Raw genomic sequence first — 19391 nt, 5'->3', positions numbered from 1 at the left:
GAAAGGACAAATACCTTTATTATTAGTAGTAGTTGTACTAAGCAGTATGAATATACTTTAATTTACTTTATTAAAAGGCTTAAAGATAAACTTTTTAACAAATAATAATTAAAACATGAAAGAAATAAAACTTATCATCCCTTAGAAAAAGTTGCAATATAAAGATGAGTCTGAGATATAGTTACATAAAAATTTATAATTCTGCGATGTACAGAGAACGATAGATGTTGATATAATGCAGATGATCACTGTATTATTATTATCATAATTATAAAGGAATCTTTCTCAGGACATCCTCCAAGTGTCACAACAAAATTTCTGTTATCAGCAGAAATAAACCTTGCTACAGAAAAATATAAACTGATTAGGTCTGCTTTACACAAGGAAAATCAAATTCAGGTTTTACAGTTAAATTAAAAAACATTTTTGTTTTTGTTTACGTGAAATTCTCGTTTTAATCATATGTAATTTTCTTACTTATTTTTTGAAGTCTGAACTGGATATCATATTGTATGACTTCACATCTAGGTAGATTTCATATCTGACACTTTACCGGTATTCATGGCAGCATTGAATTAATTTATGGGTGAGTGATACTGTACAATCCAATCCATTTGGAACTTCTTAAAAGAATTTCCAATTGAAAACTTATATTTGTAAAGGTAAAAACAATTCTGCTTTTAAAACTGCAAACAAAAACTATATTAAATTGTACTGTGTACTTTGATTTTTGTAAGTTTTCATTTTTTATTACTAACATTCCCTATATTATAATAGAGTAACATTATAATAAGTTGTTAGGTTGCACAGATGAGCACTTTTGTTATGATTACACTTTACAATAGAATTCATAGGTTGTGGTTGAGTTCAAAGACTTCTAAAATGAGATGATATTGTGGGGGAAAGTCAAAGAAGTCAAACAGCCAGGCCTTAAGAAATTAAAGGAAGCAGTTTAAATATAAAAGGCAGAAGGCCATGCACCTAAAGATCAATCAGGCTTAACGCTCTTCCATTTGAGGGGCCAAATGCACGGCGGACAGTCACTTTTACCAATTTCGTTATATGGATGACGAGTGCAGATGACGTCATAAACGAGGAAACAATGGACAAACCATCGAAGTTCCCGTGTCTGATGAGGCACTGGATGGGTGCCTGACTATTGTCTGACATAACTGTCAGCACTCTGCCCAATGTCTGGGCCTAAGTCATATGTTCGCCTGCCTATTCCTACTGTCTGTCTTGGACTATTTGATCTGGTAACACTGTTTCAAAGCAAGAGAATTACGGGCAAATCTGAGTGTCTGCCCTGCGTTTGCCCCTCATGTGGAAGGGGCTTAAGGTACGGTGATTTGACTAGATGTTACAGAACACAGCAAACCAATTTAAACTTGATGTCTACAGCTTTATCTAGTTTCACTCCACTGACCACTACATACTAGTAACTTCGCAATAGTAATCTAGTACTGTACTAAACTTTGCCCTATCGCAATAGAATGGATACAAGAACTTTTGTTTTTTATTGGGTCTCATCAGCATTATTCATGTTAATGAAATGTCAAATTAAAAGGGTATATGAATAGAGATACACATGATATTGCTATGGGTTATTTTTCCTTGTTGCAGCCCCAGGGCTTATAGCATTGTGCTTTCCCAATTAGGGTTGTAGCTTAACCAGTGATAATGATAATAAGAGACCGGTTTGATAACCGACAAAATAGCAGAAGATATAAAAAAGAAAACTCACTACATTGTAAGTACAAGCGAGAATGAGAATAGGAAAAGTCAAGGGCTGGGTCTATAATTTGCTACATTTCTTGCAAGACAGCAATATTTGAGATGACCTCCTCATTGAAAAATATATTTCAAAAGTTGTTTAGCGTAATTATTCATCAATATGATTATGAAGTATTACTAGCCTATTTTGTGTATTTCCATTATCAACTATTATTTCAATCAGATTATGATACAGTCAGCCCTCTATCATCGCGGGGATTCGGTAACAGAGTAACCCGAGATAAGCAAAAACCTGCGTGATACTGCTTCATTATTATTATTATTATTATTATTATTGTTATTATTATTATTACTTGCTAATCTACAACCCTAGTTGGAAAAACAGAATGCTATAAGCCCGAGGGCTTCAACAAGGAAAATAGCCCAGTGAGGAAAGGAAATAAGGAAACTACAAGAAAATTAGTTAACAACTAATATAGAATATTTTAAGAACAGTAACTACATTAAAATAAATATTTCATATATAAACTATAAAAACTTAAAAAAAAAATAACTTGTAATCCTCTTGAAACAAATGGCTGCTACCTATGTATGGTTGACTAAATACCACAAAAACTGAAACAGTAAAAAGTTGAAAAATCTAAAGAAACCTGTGACTTTAAAGACCAATTTTCCGGAGTTACTGCCATCAGTACACCTCCTTTTGAGGACTGTATGCATTACCAAAAGATTTTTACACCATCCCTGTAGTCTGCCTAGCTGCACCTACTTTTTTGTCATCTATTTAACCCGTTTCCGTCATCTAAATTTTGATTCGTCATACTACTATAATGTTTAAGAGTTGCAAAATGGCGTTGAATGGCACCCCCAGCCCCAACAATTGGCCATATGGTCCAAATATTATATATAAAATTTTCTCTTCATCAGCCAGAAGTTCTTGAAGACCTTCAACAGACTATAGGAGTCACAGGTAAGGGTGAATCCGGAAATTTAATGAGCGCAGGAAGTAATCAAATAAAATTATAAAGAAATAAGAATTATAATTATGAAGTTTTATGATAATAAATAAATGTTCATTCGAGAAACAGTCTTAACCATTTTAATCAAATAATTGAATCATTAATTTGGAGTGAAATTTCTCATTTTAACGGGCTTCTGACGCGATGAATATGAACAATATTAGTTTAATCATTATAAATGTAATATATTCTACGTATTTAAAGCAATAGTAAGTTGAAATTTGTATATTATTTCACTTATTTCCCAATTGTAATAAATGTTATTGGGATAAGTGTAGGTTGGGGTTATAAAAGGACTTTTGTGGACCTCTTCTGACACGATGAATATGAACAATATTAGTTTAATCATTATAAATGTAATATATTCTACGTATTTAAAGCAATAGTAAGTTGAAATTTGTATTTCATTTCACTTATTTCCCAATTGTAATAAATGTTATTGGGATAAGTGTAGGTTGGGGTTATAAAAGGACTTTTGTGGACCTCTTCTGACACGATGAATATGAACAATATTAGTTTAATCATTATAAATGTAATATATTCTACGTATTTAAAGCAATAGTAAGTTGAAATTTGTATTTCATTTCACTTATTTCCCAATTGTAATAAATGTTATTGGGATAAGTGTAGGTTGGGGTTATAAAAGGACTTTTGTGGACCTCTGGACTCATTAACGGAAATAGATAAAACTAATATAAATATTGTTACAAATGATAGACGTAATTATGATATAAATAACATGAAAATAATTTTAAAATGTTTATAAAATATATATTACTGTAAATTTAATTTCATAATGATCAGATTAACTTTTTTCCAAATTGTCTGCAGAAAACTGATATGAAAACAGATGAAATAATAGAATAATGGAATAAATAATATTAAAACAGTTTAAAAATATATAGAAAATATATATTAATGTAAATTTAACTTCATAACCCTCAAATTCACATGTTTTCCTAATTGTTTATCACTCGTAGAAATGTTTGCAGAAAAATGTTCTGAGACTCAATTATGATATAAATAATATAAAAATAATCTAAAAATATGTAGAAAATATGTAAAAAATATATATTAATATCAATTTAACTTCATAACCATCAAATTCACATGTTTCCAAATTGTTTATCACTCGTAGAAATGTTTAAAGAAAACTGTCCTGAGACTCAATTATAATATAAATAATTAAAAAATATTATAAAAATATGTAAAAAATATATATTAATATAAATTTAACTAAATAACCATCAAATTCACATGTTTCCAAAATGTTTTTCACTCGTAGAAATGTTTGCAGAAAACTGTCCAGAGACTCAATTATAATATAAATAATATAAAAATAATCTAAAAATATGTAAAAAATATATATTAATATTAATTTAACTTCATAACCCTCAAATTCACATGTTTTCCAAATTGTTTTTCACTCGTAGAAATGTTTGCAGAAAACTGTCCAGAGACTCAATTATAATATAAATAATATAAAAATAATCTAAAAATATGTAAAAAAATATGTAAAAAATATATATTAATATCAATTTAACTTCATAACCATCAAATTCACATGTTTCCAAAATGTTTTTCACCCGTAGAAATGTTTGCAGAAAACTGTCCAGAGACTCAATTATAATATAAATAATCTAAAAATAATCTAAAAATATGTAAAAAATATGTAAAAAATATATATTAATATCAATTTAACTAAATAACCATCAAATTCACATGTTTTCCAAATTGTTTATCACCCGTAGAAATGTTTGCAGAAAACTGTTCTGAGACTCAATTATAATATAAATAATCTAAAAATATGTAAAAAATATATAAAAAATATATATTAATATTAATTTAACTTCATAACCATCAAATTCACATGTTTCCAAACTGTTTTTCACCCGTAGAAATTATTATTATTATTATTATTTGCTAAGCTACAACCCTAGCTGGAAAAGCAAAATGCTATAAGCCCAGGGGCCCCAACAGGGAAAATAGCCCAGTAAGGAAAGGAAAGAAGGAAAAATAAAATATTTTAAGAAGAGTAACATTAAAATAAATATTTCCTATATAAACTATGAAAACTTTAACAAAACAAGAGGAAGAGAAATTAAATAGAATAGTGTGCCTGATTGTACCCTCAAGCAAGAGAACTCTAACCCAAGACAGTGGAAGACCATGGTACAGAGGCTATGGCACTACCCAAGACTAGAGAACAAAGGTTTGATTTTGGAGTGTCCTTCTCCTAGAAGAGCTGCTTACCATAGCTAAAGAGTCTCTTCTACCCTTACTAAGAGGAAAGTAGCCACAGAACAAATACAGTGCAGTAGTTAACCCCTTGAGCGAAGAAGAATTGTTTAGTAACCTCAGTGTTGTCAGGTGTGTGAGGACAGAGGAGAATCTGTTAAGAATAGGCCAGACTATTCGGCGTATGTGTAGGCAAAGAGAAAGAACCGTAACCAAAGAGAAGGATCCAACGTAGTACTGTCTGGCCAGTCAAAGGACCCCATAACTCTCTGGCGGTAGTATTTCAACGGGCGGCTGGTGCCTTGGCCAACCTACTACCTCGAAAATGTTTGCAGAAAACTGTTCTGAGACTCAATTCTAATATAAATAATATAAAAATAATCTAAAAATATGTAAAAAATATGTAAAAAATATATATTAATGTAAATTTAATTCTATAACCATCAAATTCACATGTTTTCCAAAATGTTTATCACTCGTAGAAATGTTTGCAGAAAACTGTTCTGAGACTCAATTATAATATAAATAATATAAAAATAATCTAAAAATATGTAAAAAATATATATTAATATATATTAATCTAAATTTAACTTCATAACCATCAAATTCACATGTTTTCCTAATTGTTTATCACCCGTAGAAATGTTTGCAGAAAACTGTCCTGAGACTCAATTATAATATAAATAATCTAAAAATATGTAAAAAATATGTAAAAAATATATATTAATATCAATTAACTTCATAACCATCAAATTCACATGTTTTCCAAACTGTTTATCACTTATATAAACATCTGCAGAAAACTGTTCCTTTAACCGCAATAATAATATTAATGTATGCATCTAAAAACAACATAATTTATTCTTTAAATAATCCAAAAAAATATTTAATTTCTATAATAGATAATTTAATAATCGAAAAAAAGGAAAAAATTAACATAGACTCAAATTTCGCAAACCATAACATTGGGAGCAATCATGGCAGCACGTCCGCATGTAGACGATTCTGTGATCGAAAGAAGATTGCGTCCTATTTATGGTGAGATTATCCCTTTATCCTATTTTAAATGGCTCCAATTATTAGCTAAAAGCAATATCTTTAATTTAACTGTAAAATATCCCGAAGGAAACGTGTATTTTATGTAAAATAACGAAGGTCTTAAGTACCTCTTCGGGTCTCTGCCCGTATTTTTGTCGTCCAATCGGGACTTAGAATTGCTCTTAACTTTGGTTAAATTCAATAATGATTATCTTTCCCCCCAATTTAAATTGGTCCAATCATTAGCTAAAAGCAATATCTTTAAATTAACTAAAATATCCCGAAGGAAACGTGTATTTTATGTAAAATAACGAAGGACTTAAGTACCTCTTCGGGTCTCTTCCCGTATTTTTGTCGTCCAATCGGGACTTAGAATTGCTCTTAACTTTGGTTAAATTCAATAATGATTATCTTTCCCCCCATTTTAAATTGGTCCAATCATTAGCTAAAAGTAATATCTTTAATTTAACTAAAATATCCCGAAGGAAACGTGTATTTTATGTAAAATGACGAAGGACAACTACCTCACCTGGTCTCTTCCCGTAATTTTGTCGTCCAATCAGGCCATAGAATTGCTCTTAACTTCGGTTAAATTCAACAATAACTATATGACAGTGGTTCTTAAAGGTCGTATATTAAAGGTAAATTAGAATAAGGACTGGGAAATTGATAGAATACACTATAGGATAACGTATGATAAGTATTCGCTTGATGGCTGGCTGAGGATATAGGAGATTTGGCAACCCTACCTTACTATTAAACTTATATTTAAGGACAGGAATGTGTTCTGTATTTGTATGTTATTTTATATCAATTCTATTTATTTTCAATTATTATAACCTCAATTTCAATCTGAAATACTTATTTATAGATATCCAAACACTAACTCATGTTTATATTGTGAACCTTCAAGGTGTATACATTACGATTTTTGGTTATAAAACAATATATATGTCATTTGTTGGATTAAAATTTTTAGTGACAAACAATATGATATATGTAATCATGTATTGTAATAAATCTTACTGGGATAAAGGTCAGAGCCCCACACTAATACGTAAGAACACTGCATCCTAGGTTAGGTTATGCTGGGGTAAAGTTATATATATATATATATATATATATATATATATATATATATATATATATATATATATATATATATATATATAAAACATCAAGTATTTATCTGCAACAAAAATAAGTGTCATTTTCCAAGGGAACGGACTTTTTTCTACAGGGAAAAGTTGGGTTTTACTAGGAAAGTTTTCCCTTTCCGTAACTTTAATAAAACCTGTGCCGATATATAAGGTTTAGGGGGTGTGTGTATGATAGCAGCCATCAGTATGTATGATGACGGCCAACTAAGAATTCGGCAGTGTAAGGGGTGTTGCAGGCGGGCAGTTAGGTAAGCAATTAAGGACACGGCTTGTAGATTAGGTTAGGTAGGGAAGTTTAGGTTGGTTGGTTTCCATTTTCTATGAACAGGCGGAACTGGTCGCTGATATACAAAAGCTCCAAGGTTTCTGTTTAATTTTGACGGCGTATTGATAAGTATTTACTTCTAAACTGACCGGATTTAGTTTATTAGTACAATATTTGTAGAATCTTTATCACCAACAATGCAGTTGTATATTACCCTACTAAAACACTAGTTTGAACCTCATTACCTAGTTCGGCGCTTAAGAATAACTTTGATACTTACTTTTGTAAAAATTCCACGGAACCTTTGTATATCAGCGGCCAATTCCTCCAGTGTGGATTAAAAATGGACATCAACTAACCTAAACTCCCCCCCCCCCCCCTAACCTAGCCTACATGCCATGTCCTTACCTACTTACCTAGCCAGGAGGTGTGCGACCCCCAAACACAGCCGTATTTTAAGTTAGACATAATCATACATATATGTGGCCACTATCATACATACACCCCAATACTATTTTTATCCTGGTATTTTAGTACTTCGCAGATCATTGGGATTTACCATATACAGTTGTACTATATGAGGAGATAGATTAACATAAGTAGATTTCCTCAAACATACTATTTTGAGCCCTATATCCAATAGGTGGTGATTTTTAATAATCACGGTACTTGATTTGATTGAATATTGGCAATGCATTGGCTTTCTAAATTTGAACGGGTCGACATTTGAATTTTCCATCCGAGTGGCTATTAAGAGACTTTTTCTAGTAACTATTTTTTTTGTCAGTCAACCTCCCTTCGCTTCTAAACAGATTTCTAGCCCCAAATGAAGCGTCCTTTATTATTATTGGTATTAATATTAGCTAAGCTACCACCCTAGTTGGAAAAATAGGATGCTATAAGCCCAAGTGCTCTAGCAGGGAAAATAGCCCAGTCAGGAATGGAAATGAGGAAAAAAAACTACAAGAGAAGTTTAAGAACAATAACATTAAATTTTCTTTTAATCTCCATTAGCAAGGATGTTGTTGGCATTTTTGAGGAAATGATGGGTCCTAGTGGTGTGCGTATAGATGTTTTGAACAGTTTCTGTTATCGTTATTGTCGGAAAGTCATACTTTTCAAGTTATAATGACGAGCGAAAGTAGGATACGCCATGTCTGAATAGCCATGTTTCAGCAGGAAGGCCGGTTAGGAAGCTAACACAGCGATACCTTAGGGTAGGGTAAGAACATATAGGCCTTAAGTGCATTGCAGGCTGCCATAGTCTTCCCCCCTCCCCTCCGAAGACAAGGACAGGATTTTAATGTTAAGTGGGAACCTTGGGTGAGGCCACATATTTGTGTTCATATCTTTTGAAATATTGTATGTTTTTTTTGCTTTAATTAACGTCTTGCTATTCGTATGTCTTTATAGCAAGAAAAGTACAGAATTCTGTCCAGATGTCGTCAGAATCTTTCAAATCTCCTAAAACCACACCAGGAACATCTTTTATTTACTTCGTCACGGTTATTGTACTAATAGTGTGTATATTTTTACTGATCGGCATACAGTTTGGCATAAGCATATAGAATAAGGAAAGTTCAGTCTTATTTTACTAATCAGAGATATGATCTTGCATAAAATACCTACACCTAACCTAGAGATATGGCCTTGCCTAGAATACTTAACCTAACCTTAACTTCGATGGCATGCTGTTATGTATAGAATTGGTGACAACCTTTATCGGGACTAATTGTAGGTTTGTCTACTGTTCCACAAATTACCCTTAACTGGGCATATTGGGCCGGCCAGAACTCATCAGAAATACACGAATGTACGGTGGATTTTTGCCTTATTCACGCCTTTTCACATTTCGCGAACGCAATGTTTCGTGGATAAGACATATCCCCTATTAAGTAGAGTATTACGGAAATGTTTCGACCTTTGTCGATTGCATTGTCATTACGAATAGCTGGACTAGTTCCTGCAAGTGCGATAGTTCAGTATCTCATTTTGGTGGCATAAGGTAACAGTAACGTGAATGAAGAAAAGATGAAAACAGCATCTGAATGTCCCTCAGTAACCATTGCATTTCTATTCTGGATTGTTGTTGTTTAAGCTTGTTACTTTTCCTCGTAATATTTTGCTTTTCATCACGGCTCGCGATCGTAATGCAGGCGAGGATGTCGGTACATCAAAGAAAAGTAAAGCTAGTACTATGGAAATGAAGTTGAGAGATTGTGATACAGGTAGAAAATGGAGAAACATCGACAAACCGGGGATTAAATTTAAACTGCGAGAAGGTGGGAGCCAATCATGATGCTTGTGGGCGGAGCATGTTGGAGATTTAGAGCTGGACCCATTTGCTTCGGTTTAGAGAAGTGTAACATATGGAAGGGTCATTGGGAAAATAAAAAAAATACACAGAAGTTTTAGAGATATTTTGTTTCCATTAGAAGAACTTAAGTCTTTTTTTTAATATGCAGAGTAGCGTCTGAAGTAAGTCCTCTAGATGAGAACTTTCCACTTACGAATTTTCATAGATAAATATAGTAAAGTGTTTGAAATAAGTATAATACAGAGTACTCTACATATATATTAATTTCTCTTAAATTTATTCTATCGTGTAGAATTAGCTGTAGGAATTCTTGATTCTTAAATAGACTGATTCACTTGTGTTAGCAAAATTGGCTAACTTAAAAGATGAGTAGCAGTGTGGGAGGGAGTAGTTGTGGAATATGACCAGGATGCTTGAATTAATTATGTTTGACTCTGGACCTTTTCCACTGAGGAAACTTTCTTGGAACTCATCTCATTATTATGTAAGGGACTTGTCTCTACACGCTGTAAAATGATCCTCTTTTATGTCTTATAATAACAAATGTGTCTTTCAGAATGGTTGGACACAGGCAATAACAAGAAGGCAGTCCAAGAGGCCGACAAAGTCCTGCGCAAACAGGCCAACCTTCACTGCGCCAGAGTTCTCAAAGGTCTCGCCTTGCTTCGGCTGAATCGGCGGGAGGAATGCGAAAACCTCATTTCGACCGTCATCCAGGAAGGTCCGACAGATGAAGCGACGCTGCAGGCGCTCACGATATGTTTTCGGGAGATGCACCAGCGTGAGTATTGCATCCAGTCGCCTATTCCGTCCGAGGAGAGATGTTAATGACGATGTCAGTGGGTTTGCCAAGTATGTAAACAAAAACCTAAAATACATGTCTTTTTCAACGTGATTTTGCAGAGTACGTAAATAAACATGAATTCCATTTTTCCAAGTACGTAGATAAACATGAAATCGATTTTGTCGTACGTAAATAAATGTGAAATCCATTTTGTCGAGTACGTAAATAAATTGTTGAGTACGTAAATTAATTGTCGAGTACGTAAATAAACATGAAATCGATTCTGTCGAGTACGTAAATAAACATGAAATCCATTTTGCCAATTACGTAAATAAACATGAAATCCATTTTGCCAATTACGTAAATAAACATGAAATCGATTTTGCCGAGTAGATTATTAAATATGAAATTCATTTTGCCGAGTACGTAAATACAGTAAACATGAAATCGATTTTGCCGAGTATTTAAATAAACATGAAATCAATTTTGTCGAGTACGTAAATAAACATGAAATCGATTTTGTCGAGTACGTAAATAAACATGAAATTGATTTTGTCGAGTGCGTAAATAAACATGAAATTGATTTTGCCGAATACATAAATAAACATGAAATCCATTTTGCCGAGTACGTAATTTAACATGAAATCCATTTCGTCGAGTACATAAATAAACATGAAATCCATTTTGCCAAGTACAGTACATAAATAACCATGAAATCTATTTTGCCGAGTACATAAATAAACATGAAATCCATTTTGCCAAGTACGTAGATAAACATGAAATCTATTTTGTCGAGTACGTAAATAAATGTGAAATCCATTTTCCCGAGTACGTAAATAAACATGAAATCCATTTTGTCGAGTACGTAAATAAATTGTCGAGTACCTAAATAAACATGAAATCGATTTTGTCGAGTACCTAAATAAACATGAAATCGATTTTGTCGAGTACGTAAATAAACATGAAATCGATTTTGTCGAGTACGTAAATAAACATGAAATCGATTTTGCCGAGTACGTAATTAAACATGAAATCCATTTTGCCGAATAGATAATTAAATGTGAAATCCATTTTGCCGAGTACGTAAATGAACGTAAAATTGATTTTGCCGAGTACGTATATACTGTAATCATGAAATCCATTTGCAATGTTTGTTTTTACCTTCCAGCTGACCGCATATGCACCGTATACGAAATGGCCGTCAAGTCCGAACCCAGCAACGAGGAACTGCTCTCGCACCTCTTCATGGCCTACGTCAGGATCGGCGACTACAAGAACCAGCAGCAGACCGCCATGAAGCTCTATAAACTTAAGCCAAAAAACCCCTATTATTTTTGGGCCGTAATGAGTCACGTTATGCAGGTATGCGGTGTTATAGGTAGGGCAAAACAGAATTTCGCATGTGGGATTTGTTTCTCTATTGTAAAGTCGAGGATTTTTCTTTGAAAGAGGAAATTGAAAAGGGTTTTTGAAGAAATGGATAGTTTTATGTATGAGTGTATATTTCTTTCTATTTAACCCTTTTACCCCCACCATAAAGTTAAATTTCGAGCCCATTTTGCTATATATTTTTTTTAAATTGCTCTAACAGGTTGAATTTTTGTCCTAGAAAGGTCAGGTTGGTCTCATTCTTTTGGAAAATGCCTGAAGCTAAACATAAAATTATCAAAAATATGTAAAAACATGTAATTAACAGTGTTTTGCAAGAATGTACTGGTACGTCCTTTTTGGGGGTGAAAGGGTTAAATTTCTAATCTCAGTGAGGCTAAACATACGATTACCTAAAATATTTTCATAGGGAACTTTGAAAAACTATCCTTTATAATATTTTCCTCTTGTAAAAAAACAATTTTTCAATATTAAACTTACCCGATAATCATGTAGCTGTCAACTCTGTTGCCCGACAGAATTCTACGGAAGGGATACGCCAGCGATCGCTATACAAGAGGGGGGTGTACTCACAAGCGCCACCTGTGGCCAGGTACTGCAGTACTTCTTGTTGACACCACTTCAATTTTTCCTTGGTCGTGCTTCCGGCAAGACGTTCATGGATACGCTTATAATTTTGGAGTCTTGTTCACGGTTTTTGGTGAAGTATTGCTCTAAGATTTCAGCTTTCGCTATTCAGGAAGTTTTATCATTAGCTTAGCTAACTTTTGGAATTAATTTGATTAATTATGGTGACGAAGAGAGTATGAACTCTCTTTCACCTTTAAATGGCCGACCCTTCCCTTAGACGGAAGTGTTGGTGTCTAAGAGAGTATAGACTCTCTTTCTTAATTTTGCTTAACAAAAGTTATAGATTTATTTTATATCTCTCCGCCTTTTATAGGCCTCTTCGATTAACTTCCTTTTATTATAAACTTATTAAAATTAATTTTTATATTTGTTTATATTCAACCTTTCCTAATAGTAGGCGGTCTTTTCTTGGTACCGAAGTTAATTAACATTGAGCCCGTCATTTCGGTTTTACCTGTTAACATATTATGCTATTTTAATGTTTTTGAAAGAATTTCTTTGATAGTCTCGTACTGTTTTCAAAGTTGAACTAACGTTTTGTTTTGTCTCTGCAGTTGTTGACGTTCAGAACGTTCAACTTGCGCTCTATCGTTACGATAGAGAGAGAATTTTCACGGTGTCACATTGCAGTAAGAGTAACCGTGTCTAGCGTTTTGTTCATTCTTTCTTAACTTAATGATTTTAATTCTAATAAAGGAACTTTTCATTTTGGGAAATATTTCAGTTTTTTCCTTTAACAATAATATGTTTTAACGATATATATGATTGGGCTCTTCTCTCAGGTTCTAAGTCAAGAGAGAGAGAGAGAGAGAGAGAGATAGAGACGGAGGGAGAAAGAGGAGGATAAACGTTTCGTTAAAGCGAGTAACGTTGTTATCGTTTTTGCTCTTCTCCCTAGTCTCTTTAGGGGAAGAAGGTAAACGTTTCTAGAGTTTTTTCTTGTTCTCAAGCTTTATGCGGTGAGAGATTTTAAACGTAGTTTATTTGATCTAGTGTTTAGTCTCCAGCCACTGAATTATTTATCTTTCATTAGATTTTTCTGTTACATTGTAATTCTGTTTTCGCAATTACTAACTTTTGAGAAAGGATAGAATTGCGTGTTTCAGGTACAAACCACTTAAAGTTTCGAGTTCAGTGAAATAAGTGCAAACAGAAAATCAAAAGTGATAAGTGATTAGCGCAAAGTGTGTCAGTGTTGTGCGTGAGGGTACTTCTGTGCGTGCCAGTCGCCCTCCCAGTCCGGGACCTCTTGCAAGCTCCCAAGCCCAGGGGAGAAGCAATGTCGAAGGGCAAAAGGGTTCGGCAGGCCTTGATCGGCGCACAGAAGTATCCTTGGTGGTTGCGGGCGTGTCTTACAGAGACCGTCACTCCCACCCGCAGACGATTGAGCCCTTATTTTGCTCGTCTGCAGAAGAAATTTCGGGGAGAAAACGCTGGTCTCAGGTCTCAAGACCTCTTAAACGTAAAGTCCAGACCTATGCCAGACGTACGAAGTTAGAGTTCAACAACCCGGATGCAGTCATTGGGTTAGCTCTGACTCTCCTCAGTCATCAGGTGACTGCACACCTCCTAAGAGAGGTAAGGCGATGCCTTCTATTAAGGCTTTGCCTCAACAGACCTTATCGTCTGTTGATCCCAAGACGACTTTGCTGCAGTCCATGCAGTCGCAGCTTGCGGTCTTAATGCGTGAGTTTCAGGCTGAGAAGGTTACACCTCCTCCTGCGAACGCTCCGCCTCTCCGCAGTCCAGTCTGCCAGGCGTACGAAGTTGAGGTTCCTCAGGCTACCTTACAGCGTTCTGAGTTGCCAGTTACCAGCGTTGTGCAGCAACCTTAACCTTCCTTAAGACAACCTCAGCAATGGGAGCAGGAGTTTTATGCCTTACTTCCTCCGCTTCCGCTTGCGGTTCCACCAGCGAGGCAACAATCTCTTGAGGTACGACAACCTCTTCCATCAATGAGGCAGCCACCTCAGCACTCGCTGCAGCGACCTAAACCCTCCTCAAGGCAAGAGTCTCAACTCCTTAGGCTAGCACCTCAGGAACCTCAACTCGCGAGACAAGAACTGCGTTCTGCGCAGCCGCTACCTCAACTCTCGCAGCTCACACCTCAGGAACCTTAACTCGTTCCTCAGGAACCTGCTACTGCGCATCCGCAACCCTTACAGCAAGCGCAACTCTTGAGGCAGCAACCTCATGCTATGAGTCAGCCACCTCAACGCATGCATCTGCCATTTTTTTCCTCAACTTGAGCTTCTTCCCATTCAACTTGGGAATAACAAATGACAATAATAACACCTCATTACTTTCATAACTTGCATTTGTAATCATATACATGTATGCCTACACAAACATTATGATAATGGAGGTTATTTGTATTTCTTATATAAAAATATATTTGTATTCCTTGCAATATATTTTTAACAAATCGCAAAATATGGCAAAAAATATCTTCTAAACAAATGAATCATGAGTTATGAATGTAAGGTAATATTATGTTGATATTAAACCCCATGCAAGCATGCATGAAGTAATGCAGTGTTGCCAACAGGGCGAGTTTCCCTTTCCTGAGGTGAAGTAGATTATAGTACATTTAGTGTAGCTTAATTCTACGATTATCATGCCGGCTATCAAATTCATCAACAAAACAGTCTAAATCAATTCCCTCGGCACGTGCACTTTCAATGGACGGTAATGCGATATTACTCACTCTAGCACTGGTCATGGAATTTCTGAGAAATGTTACACGCCATGCAACACGCTCTGCTTACCTTACAGCATGCTCTACATACAGCATGCTCTGCATACAGCATGCTCTGCATACAGCATGCTCTGCATACAACATGCTCTGCATACCTTACCGCATGCTTCTCAGTCACACATCTTTGGTTGTTGCCAACTCACTAGACTGTCAAGCAGTTTCATAACGTTGCCTTCTAGTCTGCTGCTTTTGCACCAGTGAAACCCTCACTGAGAGAACTTAGCTTTTCTCGGATATGGTCCCTGTAGATGAGAAAGTGCTTTTCTCCCTCCTTCTGATATTCCCTTGAGGACTCTGTCATTTGGAGAGGAGCCTTTAGCTGCGTAGCCTCCTATGGACTTTTATTTAAGCATAACATGCTCCCAGGGAAGGTAATGGTTCCACTTCAGTCGCTAACCCCGTCTGTTACCACACCTGCTCCCATAGACCTTGAGCTGTGTTGCAAGACATGCAGTCCAAGCTTAGTCCTTGTTAGAGGATTTTTTTGTTTACGGAGTCAGTGTGTCACTGGGAAGACGTTCAACAACCAGCAGAAGTGACTTGTTGTGACGCAGTGCGGCAACCTCAGCAACCCGATAAGGAGTTGTCTGTACGACCCAGACAGTCGGGTTGTCACTGTACTTCCTCACTTCCCCATGGTTGACAGTTCACAGACTGTGCAGCAGTACCATGATCTTGTGTCCGGCTCCGGCAGACGACTGGCTTTTAAGAGCTCCCACAAGTCGTCGCTGTCTGGAGATTCTCAGATGGACTATGGATCTGACCAAGGAACTGGGCCTCCTGGTCAATTTTGAGGAGTCTCAGCTCGTCCCATCCCAGACCATTGTCTCCCTGGGTATGGATCTTCAGAGTCGAGCTTTTCGGGCTTTTCCGTCGGCCCCAAGGATCTTCCAAGCCCTAGAATGCATCCAGAGCATGCTGAGAAGGAACCGATGCTCAGTCAGGTAGTGGATGAGTCTAACAGGGACACTTTCATCGCTGACCCTGTTCATCGTGTTAGGGAGACTCCACCTCCCCCCCCTTCAGTATCATCTAGCTGCTCACTGGATAAAGGACATGACGCTAGAGACGGTCTCAGTTCCTGTTTCCGAAGAGAGGAGGTCTTCTCTCGCGTGGTGTAAGAACAGCTTTCTTCTCAAGGAAGTCTATCTTTGGCTGTTCAGAAACCCGACCGCCTTCTCCTCTCGGACGCATCAGGACAGGAATGCTCGGGAACATTGGAGTCAGGAACAAAGGACACTTCACATCAATTGCAAGGAGTTGTTGGCGGTTCTTCTGGCCTTGATAAACTTCAAGTCCCTCCAGCTTAACAAAGTGGTGGAGGTGGACTCTGACAACACCACAGCCCTGGCTTACATCTTCAAGCAGGGAGGGACTCTTTCGTGAAGTTGTTCTAGATCGCAAGGGATCTCCTCATCTGGTCTAAAGATCGAAAGCTCACGCTGGTAACGAGGTTCATTCAGGGCGGTATGAATGTCATGGCAGATCACCTCAGCCGGAAGGGTCAGGTCATCCCCACAGAGTGGACCCTTCACAAGAATGTTTGCAGCAGACTTTGGGCCCTGTGGGGTCAGCCAACCATAGATCTGTTCGCTACCTCGATAACCTAGAGACTACTGTTGTATTGTTCTCCGATTCCAGACCCAGCAGCAGTTCACGTGGATGCTTTTCTGCTGGATTGGTTCCATCTCGACCTGTATGCATTCCCGCCGTTCAAGATTGTCAACAGGGTACTTCAGAAGTTCTCCTCTCGCAAAGGGACACGGCTGACGTTGGTTGGCTCCGCTCTGGCCCGCGAGAGAATCGTTCTTAGAGGTACTGCAATGGCTGGTCGACATTCCCAGGACTCTTCCTCTAGGAGTGAACCTTCTACGTCTACCTCACGTAAAGAAGGTACACCCAAACCTCCACGCTCTTCGTCTGACTGCCTTCAGACTTTCGAAAGACTCTCAAGAGCTAGGGGCTTTTCGAAGGAGGCAGCCAGAGCGATTGCCAAAGCAAGGAGAACATCCACTCTCAGAATCTATCAGTCTCAAGGGGAAGTCTTCCGTAGCTGGTACAAGACCAATGCAGTTTCCTCAACCAGTACCACTGTAACCCAGATTGCTGACTTCCTGTTATATCTAAGGAAAGTAAGATCCCTTTCAGCTCCTACGATCAAGGGTTACAGAAGTATGTTGGCAGCGGTTTTCCGCCACAGAGGCTTGGATCTTTCCACCAACAAAGATCTACAGGACCTCCCTAGGTCTTTTGAGACCTCAAAGGAACGTCGGTTGTCCACTCCAGGCTGGAATCTAGACGTGGTCCTAAGGTTCCTTATGTCATCAAGATTTGAACCTCTCCAATCAGCCTCTTTTTAGGACCTCACATTAAAAACTCTTTTCCTCGTGTGCTTGACAACAGCTAAAAGAGTAAGTGAGATCCACACCTTCAGCAGGATCATTGTTTTCACATCTGAAACGGCTACATGTTCCTTGCAGCTCGGTTTTTGCTAAACGAGCTTCCTTCACGTCCTTGGCCTAAGTCGTTCGAGATCCCAAGCCTGTCCAACTTGGTGGGGAATGAACTGGAGAGAGTACTTTGCCCAGTTAGAGCTCTTAGGTACTATCTAAAAAGGTCTTAACCTTTACGAGGACAAACAGAAGCCTTATGGTGTGCTATCAAGAAACCTTCTTTTCCAAGTTCTAAGAACTCAGTTTTCTTACTATTCAGGCTTCTGATTAGAGAAGCACATTCTCATCTGAAGGAAGAAGACCTTGCTTTGCTGAAGGTAAGGACACATGAAGTGAGAGCTGTGGCTACTTCAGTGGCCTTCAAACAGAGCCATTTTCTGCAGAGTGTTATGGATGCAACCTATTGGAGAAGCAAGTCAGTGTTCGCATCATTCTATCTCAAAGATGTCCAGTCTCTTTACGAGTACTGCTACACCCTGGGACCATTCGTAGCAACGAATGCAGTAGTAGGCGAGGGCTCAGCCACTACATTCCCATAATCCCATAACCTTTTAACCTTTCTCTTGAATACTTTTTATGGGTTGTACGGTCGGCTAAGAAGCCTTCCACATCCTTGTTGATTTGGCGGGTGGTCAATTCTTTCTTGAGAAGCGCCGAGGTTAAAGGTTGTGATGAGGTCCTTTAGTATGGGTTGCAGCCCTTGATACTTCAGCACCTTAGAGTTGTTCAGCCTCCTAAGAGGAACGCTGCGCTCAGTAAGGAAGACGAACTTATTTAAGGCAGAGTAATGGCTCAAGTCGACTTCCTTACCAGGTACTTGTAATTTCATTGTTATTTTGAATAACTGATAATATGAAATACGGGATACTTAGCTTCTTGATATACATGTACACTGGTTTTCACCCACCTCCCTGGGTGTGAATCAGCTACATGATTATCGGGTAAGTTTAATATTGAAAATGTTATTTTCATTAGTAAAATAAATTTTTGAATATACTTACCCGATAATCATGATTTAATTGACCCACCCTTCCTCCCCATAGAACCAGTGGACCGAGGAAAAATTGAAGTGGTGTCAACAAGAAGTACTGCAGTACCTGGCCACAGGTGGCGCTTGTGAGTACACCCCCCTCTTGTATAGCGATCGCTGGCGTATCCCTTCCGTAGAATTCTGTCGGGCAACAGAGTTGACAGCTACATGATTATCGGGTAAGTATATTCAAAAATTTATTTTACTAATGAAAATAACATTTTAAATTCCAATTACTGTTTAGTCATCCAAATTTTAAAATCAATTAGCAGAGATACTCATCTTCAAATTTCTCCTGGCCTACAGTAATAGAATTTAATATGATCATTATATTTTATTTCTTTCTAAAGGCTCACAAATCAGTTGATCCAAAAGGGAAGAAGATAAGCCTTCTGCTTGCCGAGAGAATGGTTGACATGTTTGTTAAAGACGGGAAAATAGACGCAGAAGCCGAGGTTTTAACTTATCTACATATATTAGAAACTCAGGTGAGTTAAATAAATTTGATGAATCTTAACTTGATGTGTCAGAAGTATAATTGCTTATCCTTACTTGATGTGTCAGAAGTATAATTGC

General features: G+C 36.9%; 1 protein-coding gene across 1 annotated transcript in view; it reads left to right on the top strand.

The window, feature by feature from the left end:
• The first annotated feature begins 5945 nt into the window (after positions 1 to 5945).
• The window catches only part of psidin (phagocyte signaling impaired), a 31989-nt gene continuing 18543 nt past the window's right edge, over positions 5946 to 19391 (top strand). Inside the window, exons 1-4 of the mRNA XM_068370943.1 lie at positions 5946 to 6029; positions 10328 to 10552; positions 11724 to 11917; positions 19166 to 19303. Of these exons, the coding sequence (XP_068227044.1) occupies positions 5969 to 6029; positions 10328 to 10552; positions 11724 to 11917; positions 19166 to 19303 (618 nt within the window). The 5' untranslated portion in view covers positions 5946 to 5968. The remainder of the gene's footprint in view (positions 6030 to 10327; positions 10553 to 11723; positions 11918 to 19165; positions 19304 to 19391) is intronic.

This window comes from Palaemon carinicauda, chromosome 3 (assembly GCF_036898095.1).
Source record: "Palaemon carinicauda isolate YSFRI2023 chromosome 3, ASM3689809v2, whole genome shotgun sequence".
Taxonomy (NCBI): Eukaryota; Metazoa; Arthropoda; class Malacostraca; order Decapoda; family Palaemonidae; genus Palaemon; species Palaemon carinicauda.
The sequence above is the reverse complement of the archived record's forward strand: the minus strand, read 5'-3'. Positions and strand labels throughout refer to the sequence as shown.